At 35.5% G+C, this 12,874-nt stretch overlaps 1 protein-coding gene across 1 annotated transcript; it reads left to right on the top strand.

The window, feature by feature from the left end:
- Positions 1-49: 49 nt before the first annotated feature.
- Positions 50-3,575, top strand: LOC125665942 (tripartite motif-containing protein 2-like). The gene is made up of 2 exons (XM_048898970.2): positions 50-181; positions 1,170-3,575. Exon 2 carries the CDS (start codon positions 1,176-1,178, stop codon positions 3,168-3,170), a length of 1,995 nt encoding a protein of 664 aa, XP_048754927.1. The 5' UTR covers positions 50-181; positions 1,170-1,175; the 3' UTR covers positions 3,171-3,575.
- The last annotated feature ends 9,299 nt before the right edge of the window (positions 3,576-12,874 follow it).

Raw genomic sequence — 12,874 nt, forward strand, 5'->3', positions numbered from 1 at the left:
AAACAGTATGATGGACACGTGCCACGACTTCATAAGATAAGATTCCCATATTAAATACCAGACACCCGTATAATCTGACAGCAGAAATGTACAGTTAGACGTTTAAAATCAAGACAGCTACTCTACTTTATTCTCGGAATAAATCGTTTGACCAAATGCCCTACTCAAATGAGGTCAGTTGGTAAGTAAAGTGTGTAAAGTGTTTTAAATTTATGCTGATTCACTCCGTTTAGAAAGTATTAAATTGATATCGTGATGTGCGTTGTAGCTTTGTATTGTTAAACTTGTGATTTAATGTTCATGCATTAAAACAAAACGCACATTCTGATGACGTATTTCGTCGAGGAGCTATAATCAAAGAACATCTCCAGCAGTCTTTGATCAATTTCAAAATTGATTTTAAATGTGTTTGCACGTAAATTATGAGCAAAGTTCTACACATGTATCACTTATTATTAAATAATCATGTTCGATATACTTTTTATTGATAATTCAGATTTCTTTTAAGAGAAAGGTTTCACAATCACCAACCCCATAGCACACTCTACACATTGAAATCTACATTGAAACATGCACAATCTGAGTTGCAATATATCTTAGTTTTCTCGCTTTGATTGACTCTTCTGTGAACGAGACACAGAAGAAACTTGCACACACACAACATGGGCACCGGTCTCTGACGTTTATCATAACTACAGCGTATATTTAATGTGCAAACATGAAATAACAAGCTGCTGTATTATTTCTTAACACAAATGCAGTAAGTTTTGAAGTATTGATGGATTAAATATCTCTTTGTCTTCATTCGAGTTAGGGAACGCGCCGAAGCAGTAATGATTATCGAACATTTTATCAGATAACGTTGTTTAATCAATTCTTATTATGCTTCTTTCAAATTAAAGGTGTGTATATGTAACCGCAATTTTTCCACACATATATTTCTAATCAGTAATCTCGTCATCTAAGTAGTCGGTAATATAACAATATAAACTGAACCCATTTAATCGTTCGGGAGAATACTCCGGGCTTGACAATTATCATTTGTTCTTCTTATGCAGTTTTTTTTTTTATCTCTAAGCATGCATATTTGATCTCTCTTTTTAATGATTAAAAACAGACTAACCAATTTTAAAATAACAATTGATTCAATTCATGAAATGTCGTTGTAGAATGAAATGGATCCTCTTTCTACTACACTCACAGACGATTTTCTCACGTGCACAATATGCTATGAAATATACACAGAACCAAAGACACTGCCTTGTCTGCATTCCTTCTGCAAAGAATGTGTCCTCAATTTCATTCACATGAACTATTCAAAGGGACCGTATCATTGTCCCATATGCCGGGAAACATTCGTATGGGGTCTGGAAGGTTTGAAGACGAATTTCTGTTTGCAAAATATGATTGAAATGATTACAAAAGCTTCTGCATCATCCAAAACACCGTGTTCATTTTGCAAGTTAATGAAGAAAGACTACGCAGCTGTGTCACAGTGCTTAACATGCTTGGATTATCTATGTGAGGAATGTACGACCTCACGACATACATTTACTCGCCAAACATTCAATCATAACGTTGTGCTGTTGAGTGATGTCAGGGAAGGCAGATATGACAACGAAATACGGCTTGTACAGAAGATTTACTGCTCCCGACACAGCACTGAAGTATTGCGTTACTACTGCGTTCAGTGTAACATAACCATTTGTCGCGATTGTGTTATCTGCGATCACAGAAACCATGAAATCAAACCCATTCCCGACGCTAGAAAGGAAAGGGAGAGCAAAATATCAGAATTAACGAAGCTACTGATGAAAAGGGTGGAAGTTTTAGAACAAAATAATTCAGACATTACTATGCGTATGGAAACATTGGCTCAAAGAGAATCTATAGTCCAAAGAGAGATTGGGAGGACTTGCAAAGAGGTCATTAGCAGCATTCGTGAAACACAAAATAGAATGGAAAAAGAGCTCGAAGCACGACTGGTGTCAGGAAGAGAACGCTTACAAAATGCGTTGGAGAAATCTTCAAAAGCATGCAAAGACATTAATGAATCGATCATGTTTTCAGACAAAATGCTAAAGAATAGCAACGATGTTGAAGTTTTGTCTTTTCTTGATGAAATGTTCGAAAGGCTTACAAAGCTGAACAATGCAGATATCACACAAGAAATTGTGTGTCCTGCTGTAGAGATCCCTGATTTTCAGATGAAGTGGCATGAACCTCAGTATACATTCACATTGCGAAAAGAGTCAGATTCTACATATTGTGAACAGGAAGAAGGTGACAGAAAAGAAAATGCAATGATTGCTGATCATGAGACTCACAGACAAAAGAATTGTGCGACCAATCTTTCAAAATCCCTCTCACTGAGTATGCCAAGCCTTAATGTATCTACGTGTAAAAATCGGCATAAATATAATTTAAGACTTCTTGATAGTTTTGAATTGAATGAAAGCGACGATAAATTCCAACCTGTCTATTCGAGTGTTGCCTGGATAGACGAAGGAAATATAGCAGTTGTTGACAAGGAAAATGACAAGATCAAGCGACTCAATTTATGTACAGGGACTATCAATTCGAAGACCATCAATAAGGCATTGTCAATAGCTGTATACGAAAAGGGCATAGTTTGCAGATCTGCTGATTTTTGTATGAGAGCATTTAACAAGACATTTGAGGAGATAAAAAGAGAGACTGGGGTGTATACCTTAGTTGTATCTTCACCACAGAACCCGTATTTAATGTGGATAACAAAAAAGAAAATATTTATCGAGAAAGACGGCGCTTTATTCAGAATTTGTGTCAGAAGTGAGAATATAAAAACTGCATTACCATCTGTGCCAATATTTGGATGCTATCTTCCAGATGACACATATGTTGTGTCTGACAGTGGCAATCGGTGCGTTTATGTCATTAACAATCGTGGGGAAATTATTAAGAAAATAAACCATTTCCCAGGATCCATTGCATACGATAGAAGTCAGAATATTTTTATCACAGATTTTGAAGGTGGAAGCATTTCAATTTTCGATCAAAGGAAGTCGTATTTGACGCATTTGAAAATTGGAAAATGGGATTATTCACCACGGAGCATTTCAATATTAGAAAATCGACTTTTGATCACGACCAAACACAAAATTCTCTTGTACGATTTAAGTTCTATGTGAAGAAATAAGTCATTGAATTCATTTTACTACAGGAAGAAATAAAGGAGAAAGGAAAACGTTATGCAACTTTGGATATTCCAGATTAGTGTGTTTACTGATCATCCATATATTTTCTTTAGAGTGTTTGATGGAGTTTTTATTTATTGCAAGCAATGCACGAAATGCAACACTTTCTCACAATCGAAAAAATACACGAAATGTTTATACTTTAAAATTTTAAAACGGAGGATTTTAAGCATTTATTTGCTGAGCGTTTTTATGTAATGAAATGCAGATGTGTTGGATGTCACTAACACCCATGAGTAACATCTATTACAGTCAACTCAAATAAAATGAAAAAATACATAAAATGGAAAGTGATCAATATTACGGATACCAAAAAAAAAAAAAAAAACCCCGAGAAAATTGACAGTAGAGCTTAAGCTGCAACCCTGGAAGCACCAGGTGTGTGATCAGGTGACAAGTAGGAGTAAGTTTTCCATGTTGACCTTTCACACGTTCAGTGAACCCTAAATATTGATCGGACAAACGGAGTAATCAGTAGTCAAAATCAGTATGTAAGGAATGGTTTTACAATTGGTATGAAACACTCATTCAATTTCATCACATTTTACAAATCAGATCACAAAATGGATAACGACAATACAATTTGCAAAATGCTGACTTTAAGCAAAACTGCTTTCATTCAAACCCCTGTAACTATCAACTTATTTGGCAGTAGTCCTGCTTCCATTCAAAGTGAGATCAATTCTCGCTAAGCGAATCAGTTGAGAAAATAAACTAACAGCTAAACTTTACGACAAACGGGATGATTTCAGCTTCTCCAACTTCTTTTCCCATAGTTATGTAGCAATATTCCATTATCACCTACATATGATGTTTATATCTCTCAACTAATTCGAAAGAATGGGGCCTCCGTGGCCGAATGGTTAGAGCATCGCGCTCAAAATCACACTGCCTCTCTCACCTCTGTCGGCGCGGGTTCGAATCCCACTCGGGCCGGTAAGTGAGAAAGTTTCCCAGTTTACTTTCGGAAGGTCGGTTGTTTCTTCCCAGGTACATTGTATCTGGGTTCTCTCCTCCACCAATAAAAATTGGGCACCACCAGACAACTGAAAAATTGTTGAGTGTGGCGGACATCAATTTTTAAATCGGGGCAGGCTACGAAGAATAAATACGCCGGTTTTGAGATATACATGTATTCGAGTTATTTCCCTTTGGAGAACTCTTGTAAATAGTAAGGCGAGAAACAGCTTGTTTACATGCGGGAGTGTGACAATTATTCATCACTGCGGCATAAGTGAATGTGCTCAGTAAGTGTCTCATACGTAGTTTCAGCACCCGAATTCGATTGATACATAAACTAAGTAAATGATAAGCATTCAGGAAGTAATTAAATACATGGACTTATATCACGTGATTTCGTTGCTCGTACGTATCTTATCTAGGGTATTACTTGCAAATGTGACATTGATCTTACGATTCCATTTTAGTAAAACATTTCTTTTAATAGTATTTTGTATTTCCTACATTTACATATTTAAAGAGAAGTCGCTATTGAATACATTTTAATGTCTTCTTCACTGACTGAAGGTCCATTCTGTCCCACTTAAGCATTCAAATTCCCACTAAATGCATTTCCTACATAGGCAATCTCTCATCTCAAAACTGACATATTGGTGTTAGAGGGAGTTCAACAATCTCGCTCAAAGACAGCATTTCGCGAAGTATATGATTTTTATAACGATCTAGTTTGTGAATACAACCTATTATTGGGTCAAATGCTGTCTGCCGTGTTACATACCAATTTAGGCCGTTTTAGCGCACTGGTTTTGACTACGAATTACTATGTTTACCCGATCAAGATAAAGGCTCAAGGCCGGTGTGACCGTTTGATAGGGGATACTTACTTCTATTAGACACCTGATCATACCTCTTGTACATCCAGGGCTCCGTGTGTGGCAAAGTTTCTATTTTGTATTCCTTGTACATGTAGGAGTTATAAGATTGATCACTAAGATTGATAAATAGTAATAGGAAGAACATGATTAGCATATAGTATTGTCGTCTGCGTTGTAAATAAGAGATAAACAAGTAAAAGTTTGATCATGATGAAAAACGAAAATAACGGATACAAAATTGTTGGGTTGACAAAGAGGTTGAAAAGGTGAAGGCAAACACGCTATTTGGATGGGTGAAAAGCTGGGACGTTCCGGAAAAGGAATGACAGGTGATAGCTGACAGACTTAAGTCGTAAGCAAATATGCATACTTTATGTACAGTATAATTATAAGATACATGTAATTTTGGTCCCAAAGGCTTGAAACAGTCCCAGAATTGAGCCAATATTCTGTTATATGAAAAATGCGGTCATGGATATCGAATAGGCCAAATTATCGATAGGAGCAAAATACGGAGTCGTGCTAATGATTCCTATGAGCAAAACTAAATTTATTTCATTTTCCTCCCATAAGGTTTTTTTTTCATTGGCCAGGCTGAAGCTACCTGCTATTAATCAGCATCCGATAATCCCGTAGACGTTGATAGCCATTAACGGAAACCATTATAGGACCGAGATTAACGGAAACCATTATAGGACTGATATTAACGGAAACCATTATAGGACTGATATTAACGGAAACCATTATAGACTGAGGTTAGCGGAAACCATTATAGGACTGAGATTAATGGAAATCATTATAGGACTGAGATTAACAGAAATCGTTATAGGACTGATGTTAATGGAAACCATTATAGGACTGAGGAGATTAACGGAAACCATTATACGACTGAGAAAAGATATCCAATCTAATACATATACACATATATCTATTCTAAAGGGAAATGTTGTATTAGAAAATGCCATTTATTTCATGTATGAGCAACATAGCTGACAGTGTTTGTACATGTATGTAGGGTCAATATTTGCGTCTCTATCCCAAAAGTTATAAATATCAGATAGTTATATTTTGTCTGCAAAATAAGAAGAAATCTCAATATATTGGGCAGCGCTATGATTGAAAAAAGTGTACTGAATTCCAGCGTTATTTGTCATCCTGAAAACCATTCACTTTAAAGCATAGTCCATTCCAAATAGTGTATATAGTGTAATATACATGTAATGTAACGGTCAATTTAACCTGTTCCGGTAGGGATCTTCAACATGCATGTTTCCGAGCCCGAGGTGTATTCGCTAGCTACATGTAATAAGAATGGGAAAGGCGGATCTCCAAAACAAGAGATTTTTTATAGTGGCGGTAAACACGGACGTTTAGAAAATCCGTAGAGTTTGGAAAATAGAATTATGCTAAAACTGTCATATTCGAGAACAGAAAGTAGCACAAGGCACTGATTTTACTTGTATATGTTGTAAACCCATGAAACACACTATAACCAGTGTGCAGCACGTGCATTTACAAAACATAACATTTCGAATGGCTTACTTCGCCAATACAATATCGTTTTAGAATAAAAGCACACTCCAGCGACATACAACTGTTAGACTGTTCAGGAATTAACCGGAACCAACAACCGCGCTGCCCATCGGATTTGTCGCAGTTTGTAAGTTTTTCAAGGGGGAAAATTCCGGCAGAAATTCGGAAAATGCAATATTTCGTATTTTCGAAAACGCGATGCCGACTTGAATTTCAGCATTTTGCATCCAAACAGCCAATCTCTACCCATAGTTATCGTTCCTTACTGTATGCCAAAGTCTCAAAAATGAGAGTATTTCACGTGTAAATTCCCCTTTTTACGGTTGATAAAATGAAACTAAGAACTAGTTCATGAAATATATCAGGAAATTGTGGGGAAAAGAAACTTATTGTAGTTTTTCCGATTACAATGGTTAACGACAATGCACGTATATAGCATAAACAATATATGTGTTTCGACACGGATCAATGCTTTCTATGTCACAGAAATGATTGACATTTGCTGATTATTGATTTCCTTACGTATATGGGCATAATCATGTTATTTGATTCACACATTTTTAATATACTGTTTATTCCGTAATTTAAGAGAAATGTTTGAAAATTTGCATAATCCTATAGTAATTCAACGGAATAAACCAAATTTAAAGAGCAAATAACTCTTACACTTTCTCGCGAATCAAATAACATGATAATGCCCGTATATGTTTGTAATATTTCGTGAGCTTTGGTCTGTGGGTTCACACCCTACCCGTAGACGTGTCCTCCGCGTCAAAAGTAGGTAATGATTCCTTCATCGTCAAACGCTCGACAATTATATGTGGCGGTAGTGGGTCTTCAAAACATCAAGGATTTGTGTCAGCGATTCCTTGGTACATACATGTATGATATATAGTGTGAGATCGAGACTGTGTTACGACATTTCATGTTTTAGATCTCGTTCTGTGGGTCTTCATCAGGTGATATCGGTTAAATAAGTCCTCGACTTTAAACCAAAGACACAAAACATTATTGACTTGAAAAGTGATATATTTGGTGTTTTGATAGGAATTTTAATACTGTAACAATGTTCCTATGAAAAACATTGATATCTTTCAGTCATTAATGTTTTGTAAGAAATGGTGATGTTATACAGTGTTAAAAAGTCGTGTGGGATTTATGAGATTGATCGATGTCCGTTATCTTCATTTTAAAGATTTTCTAGAACTAAACATGACGTCTCCCAAACATATTCTCTAAATAATGTTTCAAATAACACGGAAACAATTAAATGCACATTGTTAAAATGCATGAACCTTAATTTTTGTATCATTTATGTTATGAAAATTCTAGAAAACGATTTTTGACTCAGTGTAAAACAACTGAAAGAATTACATGTATAACGGTTGTTGTTTGGTAATGAAATTCTCATTGTCATTGATGGATAAAATTCACAATTCTCTAACAGAAAAAGCAACTAATTCGCATAGGATATATGAAAATTGTTATAAATGCAAATATCCTGCACAGTTTATCTTATTAAAACCACCTAGAACATTTTGGCAACCATGTATTCTTAGGTATGGCTTGGGGACATATTTAATACATTTCGTCATGTATGTTCTAATTTCCACGAAGTCATAAAACTTTTCGCAATGTATTCACAAGATTTAAAACCTCAATAAATATATATGCACATGCCATTACGTTCAATTACTAAGTCATTAAAATTCCTAATTTTATTTCTGAAGACGAACTTACTGCTTCAACTTTCAAGTAGTTAATGTACACAAAATACATTAATACTGAGATATGTTAAAAGATAACAATATGTTAACCCCATCACGTTTTCTTACATTTGCTATCTAGGATTTCAATAACTTAATAATGTGTGGTGTATGATTCCGTGTCAATATCTGCTTTTTCATCGATGCACTGGAATTTGTAATAATGATTTATTTACGAGGAGTCAGTGCAGTGGTCACCCTAAATGATTATGTTTAATAGGCACCTCTTAAACACATCAAATATCCCAGTCAATGGGACAAATGAATATGAGTTGTCGTACCTATTCTGGATTCCAAATCTCCAGAAAACATCTTACAAATAGAGACAATGCTGGATGAATAAAATGCTCCACCCATCCCCTATCTTTCCATTGCTCCTCACACAAATTTTAACTGCTGTCAAGAAGAAACTTGAAACGTGTTGTGCCAGAACATATGCGAGAGGTGATGTAAATCAAATGTGGCTTCTGGAAAATTCTCAATAACTTTTGGTAAATTTGAAATCACAAAACGTTTCTCAAATCAACGTCATAAAAACGTATGGCGGTGGCGATTCACGTGGCTTTGGCATGACCGGGAAAATGACGACGAAAGTCAACGCAAGGGAAAATTCAAATTAATAACAAACACCTTTATCAATAACGAATTGTCACATAATTTATATCAACATTTGCAGGATGTTCTCAGGACCAAAGGTATACTAAACTGGTAGTTCTACGTGCGATAGAAGCAGAAAACATTAACAAAGTTTCTTGTTTTCAGTCAGAAACTTTCCGACTGCCAAAATCTGTATCAATGAAAATAAACAAGTGATCGACCTCATAATTCCAACAAAGTATACAGAATTAAGTAGGACATACACAGACATCTGAACACACCAGAGGTAGAATCAGGTGACTAGAAGGGAATATTCATCCCCTGTTGACCTGTCACACCTGCTGTGAGCCCTCTATTCTGATCAATTAAACGGAGTAATCTGTAGTCGAAATTAGTATGTAATGAACCGCCTAACAATTGGGATGAAACACGTCAGATAGCATTTCATATAATAGCAGGGTGTAATTGTAAATTGTATCATTAGAATGACCATAGAATTGGCAAAATACTGACTTTAAACAAGATAAGCGTTTTGTAAGTAGACTACTTCGATTTAAAACCTAATCATACAGAGAACATGCTGAAAGACAAATTCTTGAAATCCACATTTGATTTATACGACTTTCTTGCATATGTTGTGGCACAATACGTTTGAGGTTTCTCTGAACTATGTCTGCTGTCCACGGGCACGAATTGGGCTCCTTTGTTAGCTGACATGTTTATATATTCCTATGAAGCAGAATCTATTCAAAAACTTCTACGTGAGAAGAAAAAAGCACTTGCTATGACCTTCAATTTGACATTTCGATATATCGACGATGTATTATCTATTAACAATAATAATTTCCATTTATATGTCTATTCAATATATCCTAGTGAACTCGAAATAAACGACACCACAGAGTCGTCCACTTCTGCTTCATAGTTAGAAATTTTATTGAAATTTGATATTAACGGCAAACTAACAACTCAACTTTATGACAAACGGCATGATTTCAACTTCTCCATCGTCAACTTTCCACATTAATGTCAATTTTCAATAAGATATCTAAGTATACAGCAGGTATGAAGGATTCTTGCGTTTTTCTTTATTCAGAATTCACGGGGATATATCAAATCGACATAATGAAAACTTAGTCGATATATCTAAATATCTAGTTAAAGGAGGCCACAGCAAGATATATTTGCTTCTCATGTGGAAGATTTTGAATAAACTCTGCTTCATAACAATGCAAAAACAAGTCAACTAATAGAGGAGTACAATCCATGCCCATGGGAATTCCAACAGACTGTTGGAAGACCTGATCACCAAAGACTATGGAGATATTGTCAATGAGGAGCTCCAGTATATTTTATTTTCAAGTTCAAAGTAATTGTGCGTGGAATCAGAATGGTGTTTAACAAAGTTATTTTTGATTGACTGATCACTAACTACAATGTATGAATATTTCTTGTTCCAATTTTCTTGAAGAAGTAACTGTCTATGATGTCAAAAGTCTAGTTTAAGGAGCTGACGGCATGATTCGGAATGTAATAACATTTTGTGAAATGTAGAATATTGTGCATCTATAATTATATGTTGAACATCCATTTGTAAATTCACAATTTAGTATGTTTTAGTTAAATATTTAAATATTTGATTCAGATACCCGAGTAATGCAAGGTGAAGATAACGAACAGTGATCAATCTCATAACTCCTACAAGCAATACAAAATAGATAGTTGGGCAAACACGGACCCCTGGACACACCAGAGGTGGGATCAGGTGCCTAGGAGGAGTAAGCATCCCCTGTTGACCGGTCAAACCCGCCGTGAGCTCTATATCCTGATCAGATAAACGGAGTTATCCGCAGTCAAAATCAGTGTGCCAAGAAGGGCTTAGCAATCGGTATGAAACACGTCAGACAGCATTTGACCCAATGCGAGGTTGTATTGACGAACTAGATCGTTATAACGACCATAGAATTTGCGAAATGCTGACTTCAATCGAGACTGTTGAAATCCCTGTACCATCAATTTGTTTGTCAGTAGCTTACCTCGATTTCAAAACTGACTATACCCAGAACAAGCTCTTGCATATCGAATCAGTTGAGATATATAAACACCATATGCAGTTGATAATGGAATATTGCTACATAAATGTGGGAAGTTGACGATGGAGAAGCTGAAATCATCCCGTTTGTCATACAGTTGAGTTGTCAGTTTGCCGTTAATGTCTACTTTCAATAAAATATCTAAGTATGAAGCAGAAGTGGACGACTCTGTGGTGTCCTTTATTTCGAGGTCACAGGGATATATCAAATCGACATATGAATGAAAGCTATCATTGTTAATAGACAAAACGTCATCGATATATCTAAATGTCGAATTGAAGGTCACAGCGAGAGATTTTTTCTTCTCACGTAGAAGTTTTTGAATAAATTCTGCTTCATATGAATATAAAAACAGGTCAGCTAACAAAGGAGCACAATTCGTGCCCATGGGAATTCCAACAGACTGTTGGAAGACCTGATCACCAAAGACCACGAAGATATTGTCAATGAGGAACTCTAGCATATTTTGTATTTCAACTTCAGAGTACTTGTGCGTGGAATCAGAGTGGTGTTTAACAAAGTAAGTTTTTGAATGACTGATCACTAGATATGAATATTTCCGTTTTCCGTTTTTGTTGAAGAAGCAACTGTCTATGATGTCAAAAAGTCTAGTCTTTAATTTATCGTGAGGAATGGTCGTGTATAGTGTTGAAAAGTCATAGGTTTTAATGCTATTGATTTGGGGAAAATTCTGTGATTTCAAGTTTACTAAAAGTTCTTTAGAATTTTTTAGAATCCACATTTGATTAACACCACTTCTGGTATATGTAGTCGCACAGTAAGTTTGAAGTTTCTCCTTCACAGTTGTTAACATTTTCCTGAGGAGCAAAGATAGGGCTTGGATAGCACTTACTGGATCCAGCAATGTATCTTTGTTTGAAAGGGTTTTTATGTAGTTTAGGAATCCAGTATAGGTACGGTAACTCATATTCATTCGACCCATTGACTGGAATATTAAATGTGTCTAAAACTGAAGCATGGTTTTGAAGAATTTCGTCTTTTGAAAGGGCAGTTGGAGTATAAGTATGATTACCAAAAGTGGAATTAATGCCAAGTTCGTTTAAAATACAGTTGTAATAATGAGCCTTACAAACAAAGACAATGTTGTTACTAGCTTTGTCAGCTGGAACCAAAACATATTCCTCATGTAACCTATCTAATTCTTTTATCACTTCTGGTTTACTAAACACAGAAGGATAGATGGTACGTAATATGATATTAATTCGACTTAAATGAAACCACTACATTTCCTTTTATACCTATTCTAGTAAACAAAATCTCATAAACACTGAACCAAAACTAACTGTTAACGGAAATGATGTTTTGCAATTAGATAACATCTACACAGTAAAGTCATTATATGACTGCAATATTGAAATCTAAATGATAAAGAGGTAGATTCAAACGTGTCATAAATGGCCTATACAGTTCTTGAAAAAATAAGTTATCGCTTCCTTTGAATTTATATACCTTTTTCTAATCTACATTACTTGATGATAACATGTATGGGTCATTTTGGTCAAATGGGATGATTACCTAGCATTGCTAACTGCCAAAACCCATAACAAAATTTTCCGGATGAAGATATGTTCTCAAATATAAACAAAAGGAATTGCATCACCGTTATGTCGCTAGAATCACGCATCACCGTTATGTCGCTAGAATCATGCTTTTTCTTGTAGAAAGTATCCTATTATCTAACACAGGTTTCATGTACAAACATTGAATAATTACTTTCAATACATACTGGTTGCGTTGAACATATGCTTTCTCAAGATCAAAGAGTAAACCCGAGCCTGACATACTACACCTTG

This window comes from Ostrea edulis, chromosome 10, assembly GCF_947568905.1.
Source record: "Ostrea edulis chromosome 10, xbOstEdul1.1, whole genome shotgun sequence".
NCBI classification, from domain to species: Eukaryota; Metazoa; Mollusca; class Bivalvia; order Ostreida; family Ostreidae; genus Ostrea; species Ostrea edulis.